General features: G+C 52.7%; 1 protein-coding gene across 1 annotated transcript in view; it reads left to right on the top strand.

Moving 5' to 3' along the window:
* Positions 1-659: 659 nt before the first annotated feature.
* The window catches only part of RAB11FIP4 (RAB11 family interacting protein 4), a 103,757-nt gene continuing 84,777 nt past the window's right edge, over positions 660-19,639 (top strand). The window contains exon 1 of the mRNA XM_068978427.1: positions 660-818. Within this exon, the coding sequence (XP_068834528.1) occupies positions 660-818 (159 nt within the window). The remainder of the gene's footprint in view (positions 819-19,639) is intronic.

Here is a 19,639-nt window from a genome sequence, read left to right as displayed (position 1 = left end):
ACTGGCTAGGAATCCTGACCTGGCCCCCGACTGGCTGAGTGGCCTAGGGCAAGTAGTTCAACCTCTCTGAGTCTCAGCTTCCTCTGCGATGAGTGGAACAAGTCCAGCGCGCTAATACAGGAAACCTCTAGGACATACTGAGCGCTCGGCACCGCCGGCGCGTACAAAGGGCGCGGTGAGCGGGGATGGGTTGGTGTCTGGTGGGGGGCTGAGGTGGGGGAGAGGCGGCTGGACCCCGGCGCGGGTGGTCCGGTGGGGGGGCTCGGGCTTCCTCGCGGACTCCTCCAAGCAGGGGCGGAGCCTTGGGGCCTCCCTGGGTTTCCGGGCGCGGGTCGGACATCCACCCTCCCGCTCTCTAGGGGACCGGGCGAGCTCAGAGCGGCCCAGGGATCCCGAGCCTGGGGGCGGCGGCGGCGGGGCCGCGCGGGCGGCCGCCCTCGGAGGCGCGCGGCTCCTTTTGTCTGCAGCCTCCCGCTCCCCCGCCCGCCCGGAGCCGCGGGGCTGCGGCGCCGCTGCTGACACGGCTCGGCCGCCGCCGCCACCGGGCGGAGGCTGCGCGTCGCAGCGCCGGGCGGAGGGCGCGCGGCGATGGCGGCGGCGGCGGCGGCGGCGCGGGGCGGGAGGGCGCGTGGCTCGGGCTAGCTGCGGGGCCGGCCCGGATGGCGGGCGGCGCGGGCTGGGCGGGCGCCCCCGCGGCTCTGCTGCGCTCAGTGCGCCGCCTGCGCGAGGTGTTCGAGGTGTGCGGCCGCGACCCCGACGGCTTCCTGCGCGTGGAGCGCGTCGCGGCGCTCGGACTGCGCTTTGGCCAAGGCGAGGAGGTAAGGGCCCCGCGGCGGGGGTGCCTGCGCCCCAGTCCCCCCACCCCCGGCTTCCTCGCCATTTCACCTGCCCGCTCCCAGTCCCGGCGGCGGCGGCTGCAGCCCTGAGGCATCCCGCCGGACCTGAGGACTTCGAGCCGCGGGGCTTCCCCACCCTGTCGGACCCTGGCTTTACACCTTTCGCGCAGGTGCTGCGAGTGTCACGCATCGCGCCCCGGAGTGGGGAGCAGGGGGGGCTTCTCTGGCCACCTTGCTTACCCCGGGCCCTGAGGGTCCCTCTAACCATTCTTCAGCCTACTCGGTATATGGGGCGGGGGGAACCGTGAGATTCTAGCTCTGGGACCCCCTCCCCTGCCTGCCCTGCGGAGACCGAATTGCAGAGGGCCGGTGCAGGAATCCCAGGACGGGGGCCGGGGTTAGGGGCGGGATGGAGTAGGGGGGAAGCACGCGCCCCACTGGGCCTGGCCGAGGGGAGGAGAGGACAACTAGGGGCGCTCTACCGCCTCGGCCCCTTGACTGCACCCAGCCGGCCTGGAACCTAGCGGGAGGTGTCTGCCTTCGGCCTTCCTGGATTCTCAGCCTAGCGCCTGGTGACCACCCCTCCTCCCCGCACCCTGCGGGCTCCGAGGGGCAGGCCTGACTGGCAGCTGGCTGTGGCGGCAAGCAAGCCTGCCACAGCCAAGCTGAGGAACAGCAGCTGAGCAGTGTCTGCAACGGGGTGGGGGCCGCGCGGATCTGGGGAAAGCAGGAACAGTGTTAGCAGGGCTGTGATCCGAGGGTGGGTGCTGCCAGTGGGGTGAGCAGAGACCAGTGTCCTCTCATGCCAGGGAGGAGAGGTGGGTATGTGTATGGTGGGGGATGTGCAAGGCACCTACCTGGCAGGAAAGCATCCCACACTCCTGCTCCTGCCCACTCTGGAATGGTCAGGGCACGAAACCTTGAGTAGTGACTTTCCAAGGCCACCTGAGGCCTCTGGCTCTGCATTGGCACTCCCTGGCTTTCTGTTCCGGGAACAGCTGGGGCCTAGCATTCCAGAACATGGGAGAACCCAGGCCTGGTTGGGTTGGATCCATGCCTCCCCGTCACCTGGCAAGGGGGAAGGATGATAGATAATCGTCTGTGGTCGCCGGGCTGGGCTGGGGCCTGGGAGTCCCTGAGAGGGATAGGTAGAAGAGGATGAGGCAGGTGTCAAGTCTGAGGACTCAGGTACCACGTGTGGGAGAGGCCCATTGCTGCCTGCCTTTTGGAACCCAGGCTCTCCCTCTGCCAGGATCTGCTCAGGGCGCTTTCCTGCAGCCCCTTGATCCTTCTTCCCAAAGGCTGGTCTGACCCCTCCCATCCTCTGAGGCAGGCTGCAGACCCCAAGCATGGGGAGAAGAAGCTGCTGGCCCTGGCTGCAACTGGAGTCCCAGGGCCACGGTCTCAGTGGTGGGAAGAGCTTCCCGGCAGGCTCTGGCAGGCGGCCACGTTAGCTCTCGGTGAGCCCCTCACCAGCCCCACCTTCTCCCGGAGCTGAACAGCTCCTCTTGTTTGCGCTTCTGCCTCTTAACACTCAGGAGCCAAACCTGCTGTCACTTAGTCATCGTGGTTCTGCACTGGGACTCACATGGGTCTCACTTCTACGTGGCAGTCTTTAAATATGTGAAAACAGCACTCCTGTCCCCTTCCCCCTCTCTCCCTCCCATCTTCCCTTCTCCAGGCCAAATACCCTCTATTCCTGAAGCCTCAGGCCATTTCCATAGGACCTGGCAGGGGCCAAACCTCTGGCTTCCAGCCCTGAAGCCACCATCAACTGTGTGACACTTTTCCTAGTAATAACATGGAGGGGCTGGACCAGGAGACCCCCGGGACTGTTCCAGCCCCAACACATCACACACAGCAGGTGTCTGGGGGCACGGCTGTCTTTTGAGTGGTGCCCTCAGGTTAAGTTTCTGGCCACTGAAATCCCTTGGGATCTTTCTTAGCAACCCGTGCCAAGCCAAGATGCCCCTTTATCCTGGAGAAGGATCAGTGATTTTCTTTTAAATGTATTTGTTTATTTAGGGTCTTGGTTGTGCTGGGTCTTAGTTGTGGCATGTAGGATCTTTGATTATCCTTGTGGCACGCGAGTTCTTCATTTCCAGCGTGTGGGATCTGGTTCCCTGAGCAGGGATCGATCCTATGCCGCCTGCGTCGGGAACATGGAGCCCTGATTTTTCTTTTTAAAGCATGATTTTCTATCATTACAAAATCAGTTTATATGCACTGTGGGAATAGAAATATGGACAAGCAAAAACCAAAGTGCCATGTTCCCATCCCTCAGGTAGCCCCGCTGTCACACCTCGCTCACATCCTTCCAGAGCTGTTTCTATGCTTATATGTAAATTTTCTCCATAAAATGAGGTCATGCTGTGCATACTGTCTTGTAACCTGATTTTTTCCCAGTAAATGATCAGCACTTTTCTGCTCCAGTAAATTCTCAGCTTAATTATTATGCATAACTTATTCAGATTTCCCTATTTGGCCCCAAAAGGCCGATCTGTGCTGTTTTGTTCAAACCACTTTCCTCACCAGAACCGTGCACTGCATGCAGTTGTTCTGACCTCTAGGTCTCTCTTTCTTTAATTCAGTTTTTTTTTTCTCAACTTGAATAATCCTGACTTGTTGAAGAGATCAGGCCTGTTGTCTGTGTCAGTAATTTCTTGGATCTAAACCTGTAACTTGGACTTTATTCCTGTTGAATTTCATCTTGTTCATTTCACCCTGTTGTAACAGAAAATAGAGAGAATTTATTGAGTAGGCCAAGAAGGTCATTCGGCTTTTTCCGCGCGATGTTACAGAAGAACCCGAGTGAACTTTTTGCCTACCCAATACAGTGCTACATTTGTCACTCAGATGCCTTCCTGCCTGCTAGTTGGAGAAGTGGGAGCTTTACATCTCAGTCTCCCAGGCTGATTGTAAACCCAGGCAGGACCACGGACAGAGCCTTGTAGGGGTGGTTCTGCTCACATAGTGTTAAGAACTGAGATCCACAGAATTACATTTTTCAGCCCTGCTCACTGCACACCAAATTCACACATGCACACCTGTTTTGCACTAAAAAATAGGAATGTCATTCCCCCTTCGAAATGCTATGTCTTCTGACAGTTTCTATCCCGTTTGTTTAAAAATCACATAGAAACCTAAGTTGCAAAGTATAAAACAGATGTCCATGAGGCCATATTGACATCAGTAAGTGATTTAATAAATGAATAAATAAATACTAGGAAAGTCTCCTGTGCAGAAATTAAAATAATTTATGTAGATAAATCTCCGTCAACGAGGTGCAGCATAATCCCCCACCCTTGGGTGACATATGCATAGTGACACCCTCTAAAGAGCACAGTATGGAAGGAGGGGAAAAGGCCAACTCTTCAGTGGAGAATCCCGACACACTCTGCCTCAGCTGGGTCACCAAGGTCAACATCAGCCATGGTAAGTCATGTAGATATTAATATTATGTATCTTTCATATGATATGATGGGAGAGGAAATTTACCCCTGCAGTCTCCCTCCCAAACCCGTCACCCTGGTCTAGTCATGAGAAAACATCACGCAAACCTCGATAGACAGACATTATTCTACACAGCAGCTGCTTAGTCCTGCTCACATTTGTCAAGTTCATCAAATCCAAGGGAAGTCTGAGAAACTGTCCTAGCCACGCAGAGTCTAAGGAGACATGACAACTGAATATAATGTGGTGTCCTGGATGGGGCCCTGGAACAAGAAGAGGACTTTAGGCAAAAACTAAGGACGTTTGAGTGAAGACTTTAGTTAATAATAGTGTTATATATAATATCACATTGGCCTCTGATATTCCCCTAATGTATTGACTTGGGAATCATAGTAGAAAAGAGAAGACATTTTGATGAAAACATGAGTCATATGTGAGATACATAACTTGACAATTCTCAGAATGTAAGGATGGGGGCAGGGGGGAGCAGACCCAACACTGTCCCAACCCTGGAAGTCTGTACTAAGTAGGAGTGGGATCGCTATGATGAGGATGGAAATGATGGCCCAGTGCCCTGAACTCCTGTTGACTTCTCATAGCTTGCTTTTGTTTCTAACCTCCCTAGGCCTTTGTTTACTCATCCATAAAATGGGGGCGATAACAGGCCCCATTCCATAGCATTATTGTGGGGCTTGAACACGTTAATACATGTAAAGCATTCAGTGTCTGCATGGAGTAGGCCCACTGTCAGAATTGCTGCTACTCTTGTTTTTTTGTAAACACTTGCTAGCATCTTTGAGAGGCTGTTCTAGGCGGAGGGGTTCTTGGGGGATTGAGGTCCAGATCTATGAACAGTCCCTGGTGCTCTGGGCCCACCCTCCTTGTCCAGCTCTGAGCTTCCGGCTCTGAGCTACACCTGTAAATGGAGGTATCCAGGTGCTCCCCCATGTAACTTGGTGCAGACAGGAACACCATGTTCATGGGTCCACTGATGTGGGGTTGGGAGGGGGTTCTGCCCCAGCTCTGGTGGAAGTATGCGTGTGTTAGGGGCTGGGGAGTGTTGAGGGCAGATGCTCCTTTGCCTCCTGCTGCAGCAGCCCCAGTGGCCATCCCCACCCCAGGGACCGGAGCAGTCCCACCAGGTTGAGCACAGAAGGGGAGGCTGACAGCTGGCTGGGGTTGACAGTTAGAGGTGGATGAACCCGATCTGGAGTGGGATGGAAGGCAAAATGCCCGTTGGCCTGGAAACCGTGAATGTCATGCCTGGGTGAACCGCTGTCCTCAACATGATTGGGTGAATGCTCTGAAATTTTTATAGGATAGTCTTAATGGAAATACCTTTCACATTCGGTGGTTGTCAATACATGTGTCCAGGATTAAAAAAAATTTTTTTTTTCCATTAATATCTTGCATACCTATTATATGCCAAAACTTCTCCAGGCACCAGGACTCAGGAGTGACCTGGAACTTACATGGGGGAGGGGCTGGAAAGGAAACTGGCAAAGGAATGGCAAGAACTGTCCAGTGGAGGCGGGTACTAGGGAGAATCAGAAAGTACTGAGACAAGATTTTTGCCCTTAGAATGACCATGGACAGCCTCTTCTCTCATAGACGGACATTTAGATGGAGCCTGGAATGAACTGGGGGTTGCGCCTTGCAGAGATCTGGAGAAAGCTGATCCAGGCAGAGGCAGGAGGGGAGTGAAGGGAGGGGGCAGGGCTGGGGTGGGCAACCTGTGGGGAGGCTGTCCCTCCATCCATGTGAGACTTGCTGGAGACTGGAGCTAGGGCGAAGCAGAAGAGACGCGCCTGCAATTGAATAATAGAGCCATTGGAAGTGGGTGTGAGAGGAGAGAATTTGGAGAATTTGGAGGCAGCCATTTCCTGGATGGGAAAGACTGAGGCAGGAGGCAGGTTGGGCAAGGAGTCAGGAGTTCCAAGCTGGCCTGTGAAACCCGCCATGCACCTGGCGTCCCGGTGGGGTTGTGGAGCCGGCCAGTGACAGATCCAAAGAATGTGCTTTAGCCCTTCAATGCATTCTGCCTGCCCACCTACCCATCAGCCCTTCCATCTCCTTATCTATTCCTTACCCATCCATCCATTTGTCCATCCATCTGTTCACCCACCCATCCACCAGCCTCCCCATCTCTCCATCCACCACCCAACATTTACTGACTATCTTCGTGCACAAAGCCTAAGCCTAGATCCAGGGATAGGGACTGGCATTTGCAGGGAGTGACAAGCGGCTCCACACAGGGAAGGGCGGGAGGCACAGGAAGGGCAGCGGGGTGAGAGCAAGGGCCGGCTGGTGACCTTAGGGACCTTAGGAAGGGCTCAGGGGCTGGGACTGTGCAACTGGCTCAGAGCTGAGTTTGGATGGCGGCAGCAGCCCAGAGCCTGCCTCCACTCACTGGACTTAGCTGTTTTTACAATTTGATTTCTCACTTTCCACATAGGCTGTTGGGTCTGCCAAGGTCTTTCTGAAAGAAGGGAAAGCCCAGGTTATTTAAAAGGTGCTTATTATGATGGACGGACCTCAGCTTCCTTCTCTGTAAGATGGGAGTCAGCAGTCCTCTTTGTGGGCCTGTTTGGAGGAAAGGAGATAACATATAAAGGCCAAGCACAGCACCTGTTGGCATGGTCTCTCCTGCCCACCTGCTCTCAGCCCCTGGAGGGCACCTCTGGCCCCTTTCTAACACCTGGTACTTTTCTGGGCTTGGCCTCCTTTGTGCGAGGGCCAGAGTTGCTCCCGCAGCCACTGGTGGCTCTGTGGACAGAGTGGGGTGAGGGAAGGATGGGTGCTGATGGCCTTCATATTTCTTATTCCTTTTCATCCCTGCCATGAGATGAGGATCTGAGAGGTGAAATAAGTTGTCTGGGGTCCCACAGTAGTTGGAGGAGTTGGGATATGAACCCAGGTCTGTCTGATTCTAAAACTGCCTCCCTAGATGCCTGCCACTGGGAGTCCCAGGTTCAAGTGCCAGGGGATGGGGAAATGATCAGATCTGAGTTTCACGAATTTGACATAGAATCTTCCAATCCGAGACCTCCTTGGGCTTTCTAAATCTGGGATGGTCTGGGTTCCAGACGCGGAACAGTGCAGGCAGGGGCTATAAGTAGATTTATAATCTACAGGGCGGGCGAGCACTGCATGTAGGTGGGGCTGCAGGCAGTGTGCCACCCAAAAGATACTATGGAAGGTGGCAGGTGCCAGCAGGAAGCTGAGGTTTCAGAGCAGAGAGCGACTGCCTGCAGCCTCACCCTGAATTATGCATCACCACCACTTCCTGTGCAAACGGTGATTAAAGAGTCTCGGGAGGCCAGGATTTCTCTGGCTGCTCCGGTTTCCTGCCTGGCGCCCTTCTGAGATCCTCTGCAGTCCTGGGCGGGTGTGTGGCAAGGGCAGGGCCCGGACATCCTTCTGGACACCCAGTCCATGTTCTCCAGGGCCGCGCTGGGGCTCTTCCCAGCCATGGAAGGCCTGTGACCCCTCTTGCTCTCCAACCACTCCACCTCTCCCTGGCGTCTCAGCTCAGAACAGGCTGGCTTTTAACTTTCTCCCTGTGCCACAGAGAAGTGTTTGGGAAGCTGGCCCTGGCATCAGGCGCACCTGGTTTGAGACCCAGCTCTGCCACTTTCTAGCTACATGACCCTGAGAGGTTATTCAACCTCTCTGTGCCTCAGTCTGCTTGTCTGCAAAGCGGGATAATGTTACTGTTGTTCAGCTGCTAAACTGTGTCTGACTCTTTCCCACCCCATGGACTGTAGCCCACCAGACTCCTCTGCCCTTGGGATTTCTGCAGGCAAGACTGCTGGAGTAGGCTGTCATTTCCTCCTCCAGGGGATCTTCCCGACCCAGGGATCAAACCCACGTCTCTTAGCTCTCCTGTTAATGTCACTGTTACTGCTGCTCACTCTAGGTTTTCTGGATGGGCTGTTTCCATTCTTTTATAGATCTTTTTGAGCACCTGCTCTGTCAAGTTTGATGTTGTCAAACCAAACTTGGGTCCACTTGCCCCCTTGCAGTAAATCTCCTGACCCCCAGGCTGTGGTGAAAGAAAGTGCAGCATTTGTTGGGGGCACCACGCAACGAATCAAGGCAGCTCAAAAGGGCTCAACTCCCCAGTGGTTTTCAGGGAAAGGTTTTTAAAGACGTGGTGAGGGAGGGCGTTGCACGCACGGTGCCTGATCAGCTCATGGACGTTCTTCTGATTGGTTGGTGGTGAGGTAATCAGCAGTCAACATCATCAACTTTCTGGTTCCACCTGGTCTGGGGTCTACGTGCTTGTGGTCCGAAGGCACTTAACTACTTCCGCTTGGTGGGGGTTTCAGTATCTGAGGAACAGGGCAAGGATATGGTTCAGAATGTTATCTGTAGCCTTTGAGGAGGAACTAAAGGTCCTTGGTTTTGCTTAATGGCTAAACTACTGTTGTCTTGCTCGACTTGTTTTCCTTTGTTTCTGCCTTTTCTCACTTCTCTGGTAGCTGTGATCTTTGGAACTCAGGGAAAACCTCAGAGGCTAAAAGTTTTCTACAGACAAGAGGCAGGTGAGGACATGGGGGATGATCCTGGGAAGGCCCCATAGGGTCCTGCTCAGTTATAATGCAGAACACGCAGCTGGCGAGGTTAGGACTCCTTCCCTGAGGGAGGGAGCTTCTGCGGGGGAGGGAGGCTCTAAGAGAGAAATCTCTGTTCCCAGCTGTGAGAAGGGCAGGGCTAGTGGCCTCTTCAGGTGTAGCTGGGGCATGAAGACAGTAGACACGCTCTGCCTGGAGATGAGAAAGGCTTCCCGGAGGTGATGCTGGGCCTGAGTCTTTTGTTTCCTTTCAAAGATTTCTGTATTTCTTTATGGCTATTCTGGGTCTTCTCTAGCTGTGACAAACCGGAGCTGCTCTTCGTTGCGGTGCGCAGGCTTCCCATCGCGGCTTCTCAGGCTGTGGTGTGCGGGCTTTAGTAGTTGCAGCTCAGAAGCTCTGGAGCGTTGCCTCAGTAGTTGTGACGCACGGGCTCAGTTGTCCCTTGGCATGTGGGATCGTCCCAGATCTGGGATTGAACCTGTGTCCCCTGCATTGGCAGGAGGATTCTTTACTACTGAGCCACCAGGGAAGCCCCTGGACTTGAGTCTTGAACAGGGTCCCCCAAAGTGGAAGGGAAGGATGGCTGAAGGGTAACTTGGCAGGAGAGAGGGCGGGTGAGAGAGGAGAGGGGCTGCCAGGCAGGTGAGGACGGGGTAGATTTTATCCCGAAGGTGGAAGCAGAGGGTGAGGCGGCTCTGTTGTGTTTCAGACAAACCCATCTGGAAGTCGGGTGAAAGTCGCTCAGTCGTGTCTGACTCTTTGTGACCCCATGGACTATAGAGTCCATGGAATTCTCCAGGCCAGAATGCTGGAGTGGGTAGCCTTTCCATTCTCCAGGGGATCTTTCCAACCCAGGGATCGAGCCCAGGTCGCCCGCGTTGCAGGCGGATACCTTACCAGCTGAGACACCAGGGAAGCCCGGAAGTCGGGTGGGGCTAGGGAAAAGAGACGAAGTTGGGAGACCTCTCTCCCCGTCCAGGGACAAGGAGAGGGGCGATTGGGCTGGTGAGCAAAGGGGAGGGTCAGAGGGCAGCTGCTGGGCCGTTTGCAGGACCTCACAGCACAGAGCTGGGACAAACAGGACAGCACATCCTTTCGTGAGTAAGAGTCCTGTGTGACCCCCCTGGGTGACTGGGTGATGGAGTCTGAGTTCAAGTGCAGGTACGACCAGTTGGAGGATGCTCACACACATGAGCAGGTCCTGGGGCTCCTAGCCCTGCCTTTACTCTCAGGAATTCCCATGAGGGTAGCTGCTCTTTATTTTAAAAACAAAAAAAGTCCCAAATATTGTCGATTTATCAGCAACTCTAGAGGGCAAGGAAAGGGAAAGGGAAGTCGCTCAGTCGTGTCCGAGTCTTCGTGGCCCCGTGGACTGCAGCCCACCAGGGCCTCCATCCGTGGGATTTTCCAGGCAAGAGTGCTGGAGTGGGCTGCCATTGTCTTCTCCAATGCATGAAAGTGAAGTTGCTCAGTCGTGTCCAACTCCTAGGGACCCCATGGACTGCAGCCTACCAGGGCCTCCGTCCGTGGGATTTTCCAGGCAAGAGTGCTGGAGTGGGGTGCCATTGTCTTCTCTTTAGAAGAGAAGACACGCAATAGAGTGCAGTAATCACCCTGCCATCGTGAAGCTAGCGCTAAACTGTTTCTGGATCTCAAAATCCACTTCCTGTCCTTAGCAGTTAACCACGTGCATTTGTGACCCACGTGTGTGAGCTGTTTTGGCTCATACAGTATCCACCTAATGATATTTGCTGTGTCTGAGTCCCAGACAGAGCCGTGTCACCTCTCTGCTTAAATCTGGGCCAGGATTGAGTGTCCCTGGTCACTACTAATATCTTCACTGTGTTCCACCCGGAGGGGAACCTGGCTGGCTGGTCAACCCCTCAACCGCTGATGCTCCAGCAGCTTCTGCCAGGCCCAGCCCCTGAGCTGGTGTGAGCCGGGTGGAAGCCAAATGGAGCTGTGCTCCCAGAGAGTGGAGGTTGGGGGTGAAGAGGGAGGGGTCCTGGGCAGCCCGAAGCCTGCAGGGCATGCTGGGATGGACCTCCCTCAGTATTACTGACCATCCCCTGGCTCCCAGTGTGGGTGGGCTCTTCCCAGCCTAGCAATTGGCTGCCAGCCAGAAGACTGGCCTGTGGCACAGACTTCTAAAACCCCGACTCCAGGTGGGGATGACCAGGGGACACCTGCTCCCAGGCTCTAGACACTGAGTGGATGGAATCGAGAGCCTGTTTGCCCACTCAACTGGACACAGCCATGTGGACCTCCGGCCATACTCCCTGGGGCGTGGAGGGTCTTTGTTTCTCTCTGTGTCTGTCCCCTCCCCTTTCCGTTCCCTACCTCCTGATTGGCCAAATATCAGACCCTCTCTGAGGCGTGAGGGTCCCCATCAACACTGAGTATTAGTTCAGATTTGTTTTCCAGCTTAATGAGTGTATAATAAGATCTCAAACTGGTTTAAATTTTCATTTTTAATAGCTAATGCGACCTTGCACTTTTTTCCATGTTACTGTTTATTCTTGGTATTTCCTTCTGCACAAACTGTATGTCCATCTCTTTTGAGCACTTATCAAGAGGAATTTTTCTTTTGATCTTTATATTTTTAAATCAGTTCTTTGTATTTTTAATATCATTTATCTTTTTTTTTCCTTATTCTGTTGCTTTTTCATTTTCATTCTATTTCCTGCATTTGAATATTTCTGTTTCCAGTTATATCATATCTGCATTATTTCTAATTATATTTTTCACTTTTCAGTAGTTAGGCACTTATTTCCCATCTCTAGCAAGAAAAAAAAAAAGCTATCTTATTTATAACCCCCAATTTATGAAAATATTTGACTTTGACTCATTTGGAATTTATCATGAGGCTCATGTAACATTTGGTTCTATTAATAGTTTGAAATTTACTTCTAAACTAGAACTGAATTTCATTGTTTCTTTTTTCTATTTCTTTTCCTTGTGCTTTGTTTTGAAAATGTTCAAACAGACAGTTGAAGGAAGGGTCTGATAAACACTCAGGTACTCTTCATCTAGACTCGCTGTTACTTTCTCTCACATTTGCTTTTTCTTTCTTTATTTTGTCACTGATAGTCTGTCATCTATCTCCTTTCGTGTTGCTTTGCAGAAGCATTTTAAGTAAGTAAAGACATCTTGACATTTTCCCCATAAACACTTCGGAATGTAGGGACAAAGACAGTCTCTTGTCTAAACAAGAGCCACCATCACACCTAGGACTTAATCTTTTATCAGATTTCCCCAGTTGTCCTCAAAATGTCCTGCCTAGCTCCCTTTTCTTTTGATTTAGGATCCAGTCAAGGATCACATACAGCATCTGGTTTGCCCTATGCCTGTTTCGTCTCCCTAAAATCAGGACTATCTCTGATTTTCTTTGCTCCTATAACTCGCATTAATGTTTTCTGCCAAGTCCAAGGCCAGTTGTCCTATAGGCTCGGCCATAGCCTGGGTGTATCTGATTGCTTCCTCGCACTTTTGGCAAGAAGAGTTGATGGGGTGTGCTCCTCGGAGCATCACATAAGGGGTCACATGATGTCGGTTTGTCCCATTAAGTGGTGATGCTGAGTTTGACCGGTTGGGTAAGGCTGCATCTGCTTGATCTCTTCAGTATAATGGTGCTTTTTCTCCTTTATAATTAGTTTGTGGGATGGTACCTTAGACAGTGTGAATATTTGGTTCTCTCCTAGCTTTTCACACAGTGGCTTTAGCATTCCTTTTTTAGAGCTTGTTTTTGTTTTTGGTTGCACTGGGTCTCCGTTGCTGTCTGGGCTTTCTCTGGTCGTGGAGAGTGGGGGCTACTCTCTCGTTGGTGCCCAGGGCTGCTCACTTTGGTGGCTTCTCTCGTTGCTGGGCACAGGCTCTAGGGCACACAGTTGTGGCACCCGGGCTGAGTTGCTCTGTGGCAGGTGGAATCTTTCTGGACCAGGGACTGAGCTGGTGTCCCTCGCATTGGCAGGTGGATTCTTGTCCAGTGTATCACCAAGGAAGTCTGATTTTAGTATTCCTTGATGCTCCTGGCCCGTGTGAATTACACAGGTGGCTGCAAAATGATGGGTTTTCTGTCATCCCTTCTAGATACAGAGGTTGTTCTGTAAAGAAGATCTTTCCTTCACTCCCTTTCCCGAGTGTCACTATGGACTGATGGATGCTTTTCTCTCCCATGTATTATAATCTGTTGCCATTGTTATTCTTTGGGATGTGCAAAGATGTTTTTGTCTTGTTTTTAATGCAGCATTGTAAAATTTTGATCATTATTTCTTGGTATATTTTAAAATTGAGAAAAGTCAACCATCATTACCTTAAAAAAAAAAGAGCTCTCTGATTCTTCACCGTTTATGGATTTTTAAGTATATAAACACATTTTCAAGTTTTTTAATTGGTATTGCATTAAGCTTATTAATTTAGAGAACATCACCATCTTTATTATATGCTTAGTTCTCCCAGTAGGAGCAAAATATTAACATTAAAAATAAATGTCTTAGAATTAGGCTAAATTAGTGTTTAATATTTAATGTGCTTGGTTACTACTGAGAATGAAATAATTTTTTCCAATGATTTTTTTTTACTAGCTGCATGTCACTAGTATATAAGAATACTATTGATTTTTATCAATTTATCACATATCTCCCCACTGGTCTGAACTCATTTATTACTTATAGTACTTTTTCTGGTTGATTTCTTGGTATTTTCTAGGTAAACAATCATGTCCTCTTCCAAAAGTAATGATTTCATTATGTCTTTTCTTATTTTTATGAGTGTACTGACTTTTCCTTCCGAGATGGGACTCACACCTATTTCTAAAACTATTTGGTTTATTATTATTGGTATTATTATTGGTCTTACTTTGCGGCATGTGGGATCTTAGTTCTCAAACCAGGAATCGAACCGAAGTCCCCTGCAGCGGAAGCGTGGAGTCCTAACCACTGGACCACCAGGGAAGTTCCTAAAACTAGCTGTAAATCAACTATATTAACTATATTTCAATAAATTTTTTAAAAAAGGATAATTGTATAATGTGAAAAAAATAAAACTAGTTGGAACCTGCCTGGGCACTGGAGACATGGCCCTGACAGAGGAGGGCTCAGGAGTAGCTGAGTTGCAAGTTAAGAACAGACTGGGGTGGGCGCCTGAGCTGCAGCTACCGCAGGTGGTCTCACGACAGTGGCCCAAAGGCCGTGCTTCTGAGGCTGGTTTTGCTCCAGGAGCGTGTCTAATGCAGAGGGAAGGGCCTGGCAAGAGGTGGTCGGGTGTCTAGGCTGAGGATCAGCAGAGGACGCCACCCTCCAGAGGCAGAGAAACAGAAGCAGCACACCAGGGGGATGGACAGATTGAAACTTGCTGGGCACAGATGACCACAGAGCTGGTGCTGGCACAGACATGGCTGGTGGGCTGAGGAAGGCGTCCCTCGGCCTCTGCTCTGGTCTTGAACTAGTTGGTGGAGCCACTCGGTGTGAGAGGTGGTGGGGATGACAGAGGCAGAAGCCCAGCATCCTTTTCTCGTTATTCTTTTCAAATGGAGTGACTGTTACTCACTACCATTGAATATAACACTGGTACCTGGGTTTAGGTTTATCACTTTAGCACGTTACTGAAGACCAAAGACCACCTCCTCCCTGCCCCAATTTTTCTCCCTTTGGCTGTGGCCACACAGCTTGTGGGATCGTAGTTCCTGACCAAGGATTAAAACCTGCACCACGGCAGTGAAACCACCAAGTCCTAACCACTGGACTGCCGGGGAACTTTGCATTCTTCTTCCATTAGAATGCAGTTCAAGACCAGAGGGTAAATTGTACCACGTGTCTTCCCAGCATCTATTCAGTGTTTTAATGATGTTTGCTATTTTCCCAGTCAGGGCAAAGGATTAAGCTTGGAAGAGGGTGGAATTGTGATGGGCCAGGAATGGGGAGGGGTAGTTCCCCAAAGGCAAGGAAGGCACACCTGCCAGGTGAGGGGCAACCTGGCATTGGGCAGAGAGAAACCGCAGCTGCGTGGGTCTGCCCCACTGTGCAGTCTGCCTGGCAGGGTCGGGAAGATGTGTGGGAGGCGGTGTTGGTTTCTGTGGTTCTCTTGCGAGACAGAATGTGAGAGCTCCTTCAGAATTCCCAGGAGAAGTGACAGTTGTGGCAGAGAGGATGTGAGGGTAGGAACGCCCTAGACGTGGCAGCCGCTTCTGCCCATTTCCGCCCCCTTAGGGTCAGGCCTCCAAGAGGGGCAGCCAGCTTCCTTTCCGGAAGATGCTTAGTTCTGGAAGGTCCCTGGGAGATCCCACTGGACATCTCCTCTGCACAGAGGTGCAGTCAGCTCTGCACCCCAGGAGCCGCCTGGCAGTGGGGGATGGACGACTGGACCAGGGTACCTTCAGTCTCAAGGTACCACCGTGCGTCACCCACCTCCGTCACCCATCATTTTGCTGTGGAAATAACCCATTTAACGTCCTGCACCAGAGAGAAACTCTGATGGTGGTGCCGCCCAAAGCAGGGGGTTTGAAGAGCCCTGAGTTTGTAGAATCTTGGTCCTGCCAAGAGAGGGCATCCTGTCAAGAAAGTTTGAAAATATTACCTACTTATCCCCCCCGCAGCAGTTCAGTTAAAAATTCTGACTTGGGCCCAGAATGTCTCTGAGTTGCTGATCTCAGAATCCTTTTTTCATGGGACACCTTGACATACTCTAAGAAATGCCCTCCTGGTGACCTTGGGTACGGGTTCAGTCTCTCTGGGTTCTATTTGCTTCCTTAGCAAAACTGGGACCCTAACCCCCATCCTGCATACCTCACAGGGACAGTGATGGGAAGGGGCTGGGCCACGTTAGTCTCTGCTGTCCCCATTGGCCTGAGAGGCAGCTGGACACAGTGACCAGACCGTGGTCGAGCCTCTTGGTGTCTCCAGCCCCTACCTGGGCCTGCTCGTCCGAAGTGTGGGGTAAACACCCACGAGTCCCATGGAAATAGACAGGATCCTGGAAATGGCGCCTTCAGGCTCCAGGCACATGTGGGTTTCAGGTCCCCCTGCCAGGGCCACAGGCTGTGCAGCTCTGCTGAGATCCTTTGGATTTTGTTCAAGGGAGAGACCTGTGGTAGGCAAGACATCGCCTTTGCCCTATGGCTACCATAGGTATCTGCCTGACCCCTACCAGGCAACAGGGAGGGGACTTGATTCACGTGGGGGACTTCAGGCTGATGGGGTGTCAGCAGCATATACCTACATGGTATTTATTTTTTTTAATTCATGTCGTTTTAATTGAAGGATAAGCACTTTAGCATATGGTGTTGGTTTCTGCCATACATCACCATGAATCAGCCTAGTGTTTATTTTTTGCCAAGCTCTCCAATCCGTAATCTCCGTGGGTCCCGACAGGAACAGAATGAGGTGGCGTCTGCCAGCTCCACCTCACAGGCCAGAACCCCAAGGCTTAGCGAGGTCAGGGTTCGTCCAGGGTCTGGTGGTGAGTGTGCAACGCGGCTGCGTTTCTCCTCACCCTGATTCAGAAATTCCGCAGTGAGGCTCTCGGGACTCACAGTCTTTCTCATGTGCCACCTTCTGTTGTGCTGACAGCAACAACGTGGACATTTCCGGCTGAAGCCCCCTGTTTTGTTATTTCAAGTAACTAAACCTCAATTCACTAGAAGATAATGAATGAGATGTTTCCTGTTAGCCCCATTTTCTGGGCAACAGAGGGCTGGCAGGAAGGCATTTCTTTTTGACTTGAATTGTCTGTGCGGGGTTGAAGGGTGCCTGGAGGGGTGATTGGACCCAGGAGCTGGGTCAGTACTGGAGGGTGGGGGTAGGATGGATGGGATGGGTGTGTGGGGGGTCAGGGAACCACAGCCTGGGGGAGACACTGGGGTGGCACGGGCTCTCAGCGCCCCTGGGCCAGCATGCCCCTTTGATGAGCAACCATTCCCATTAAATAAATAAATGGAACGGACCTAATACTAACCATAGAGTGAGCCAAGCTTTTCAGACTATTCTGAGGACCCAAGATACCAACCGAGGGCCTAACGCCAAGGTCAGAACCAGTGGACGCAAGCTCCACCCTCCTGGGGCTCTTTGAGCCTGTGCCCAACCCTCCCCAAACAGTGTCCCAGGACAAGTGCCCTCCCTTACCCCTTAAAGGGCGAGTTCCCTCCTGCCCCATCGGCCAGGAAAAACCCCCCCAGGGGCGGGATAGTCTTGGCCTCACCACCCTCCTGCCCTCAGGCCCACCCCTGGTCTTCCTCCCGGTGCTGGCACCCCAGAGTCCCAAGTGGCACACACAGACTGGCCTCGCTCTTGGACCCCTCCCTCCCAATCCTGAAAGGATCCTGAGAAGTCACCTAAAACCTCACCAGTCCGAGTGCCCATGGTAGCGCGTCTCCCAGGAGCTGGTCAGAGATGTGGACTCTCAAGCCTGGCCCCAAGCCTCCCTGATCTCAACCTGCATTGAAACAAGCCGCAGGTGTGTCGCAGGCACCCTGAAGTCCCAGGCCTGGGGAGGGGATTTCCTGCATCTTTTCCATCCCACAAGAGGTCAGGTCTGTGCTTGCATCTCTTCTTCGCACACGGCTGGTGCTGGACCTGCCCATGCCGGGCACGGGCCGACTGAGGGAGGGCACCCATAGGGCCCTCTGCCCAGACCTGCGAGCCTCTCTGAGTCCTGGTCTCTGAAGCCCTCAAGCCACAGCCTTCCCCTTTGTGCGGGTGGCCACCCCCGTCCCTCATCCCAGACATGTTCCCTACATCTGCCACCATGGAGAGGAGTCAGGGCTGCCCCGCCACCCTTGGAGACAGGTCAGCGTCACTAGTTAGAAGTGGAGGGGACTCTATTCTCGGCGTCCACTGGGCTTGGCAGGGAGACCTGTGGCTGAGTGCCCCGGGATCTGGATTTGTGGTCAGGAAAAGACCCTGGAAAGTCATCCCCAGCCGCTGAAGTCCTCCCAGTGAGCCTCAGGCTCCTCACCCCAAACTCCTCCTCCTTCTCGGGGACCTCCCAGGGACTGTCGCCATCATCCACCCAGAGCCCTGAGATGGGGCCTGCGAGTCTGCACACCTCCTCCCTGCCCAAATCCAGCAAGCCGGGCCCCTGGCCTTTAAGCTCTTCCCTCTAGACCTCTCTCTCCTTCCCCTACGTGGCTCTGGTCTGCAGGCCTCCCATCTCCCTCCACGCTGCCCTGTGAACTCTGGGCTCCTTCCCAAACCCCAAACCTGCTTCGCCGGCCCTCTTCTAAAGGGGAGAGTCTGATGGGTCCCAGCCCTGTTCCCCTCTCCCACTTATTATCTGCCTGCCCTCCAGCCACACAGGGCAGCTGATGGTTCCCCAAGTCCTTCAGGCCCCTCCTTGGCCTGGCTGCCTTCTTCCTCCTCCCTGCCTTTGCTCGTGCAGCTCCCCCATCACCATCCCCTATCCAGCTGTCGTGTTCAACTCTGCCGTCTTTTAGGGTCCAGCATAACCACCACCTCCTCTAAGCCCTCTGTTTCCACTTGGCTCCCACTGCTGGAGATTTGGGTAGTAGTATAGCAGTATGGGCTTCCCTGTTGGCTCAGATGGTAAAGAATCCACAGGCGGGAGACCTGGGTTCGATCCCTGGGTTGGGAAGATCCCCTGGAGGAGGGCATGGCAACCCACTCCAGTATTCTTGCCTGGAGAATCCCATGGACAGAGGAGCCTGGTGAGCTACAGTCCATGGGGTCGCAAAGAGTCGGGCACGACTGAGCATGCATGCATGGTGAATTCTGTTCTTTTCTAACTCCACAATACTGTGAGTAATTTTTTAAAAGAATAAAACAAGCTTTTTGTCCCCCGCTCTGAGTTAAAAAAAATGATCCAATCCATTTAAAAAATTCAACCAAGTCAAGAATGTAGAAAGAAGAGGCGAAAGGACCGCTATCCCAGCAGATGGAGACAACCTGTGTCCCAGCTTCGTGACCAGCCTCCGGGCACTGAGTGCCTGGAACACGCCCATTTATCTGGAGTTTGCTCTGTGCCAGGTTCCAGGCTAAGCTCTGGGTCTTTCCTTTTAAATCCTAACACCTCATGAGGCACACGTTATTGCTCCGAGAGGTTGAGCCAGTCACTCTTGGTCACATAGCTGGTCACACAGCTTGGTCACACAGTAGGAGGACCTCCTACTGCCCCTGGGCATGTGGCAGTGTTAACAGCCATCTACACACCTGGTTGCTGTTCCCTAGGCTATTTTTATTTTATTTCACTGAGAAATACAACCGGACAGCTGTCCTTTTCCTGGGAGCTTCCTGGGAGCTGGTCTGTTCCCCCCCACCGCCCCCGCCCCGGGCAGTCTGGCTGAGGAGACGTTTGCTGAGGGACTGGACAGGGGGACAGATGGATGCACAGGCCAGTTCACCTCAGAGACCACCCGGCTTCTGTCCCTTTCGTTCCTATTCAGACACCGAACAAAGCCCTCTTGGGTGGCCTGAGGGATTCTGGTCAGGAGTGTCCAGGCTGTGAATGAGGGGCCGGGTGGTGACACTGGGACCCGCCGGGGTCTCATAATGGAAGGCGTCCCTAGCCCTGGAGGCGGTGGCCTGGGTACCATGTGATTGCCCTGCAGGCCACCTGGCCCGAGGCACCCCAACCCCGTTCCTTTCTCTGTTGTGCACTGAGCACCTTTTCTCACACAGCCACCCTCCCGCACCTCCCTTTAACTCCTGGAGCATCCAGAGGAGAGCGTCCTTCATCTGTCAGCCCCCTACACACACGCACACACGCGCATCCAGCTGTAAGAACCAGAAACCAATGCAAAGTGGCTTAAATGCTGAGAAAATG

Source organism: Capricornis sumatraensis, chromosome 8 (genome assembly GCF_032405125.1).
Source record: "Capricornis sumatraensis isolate serow.1 chromosome 8, serow.2, whole genome shotgun sequence".
In the NCBI taxonomy this organism is placed as follows: Eukaryota; Metazoa; Chordata; class Mammalia; order Artiodactyla; family Bovidae; genus Capricornis; species Capricornis sumatraensis.
This window is presented reverse-complemented; position numbering and strand designations above follow the sequence as displayed.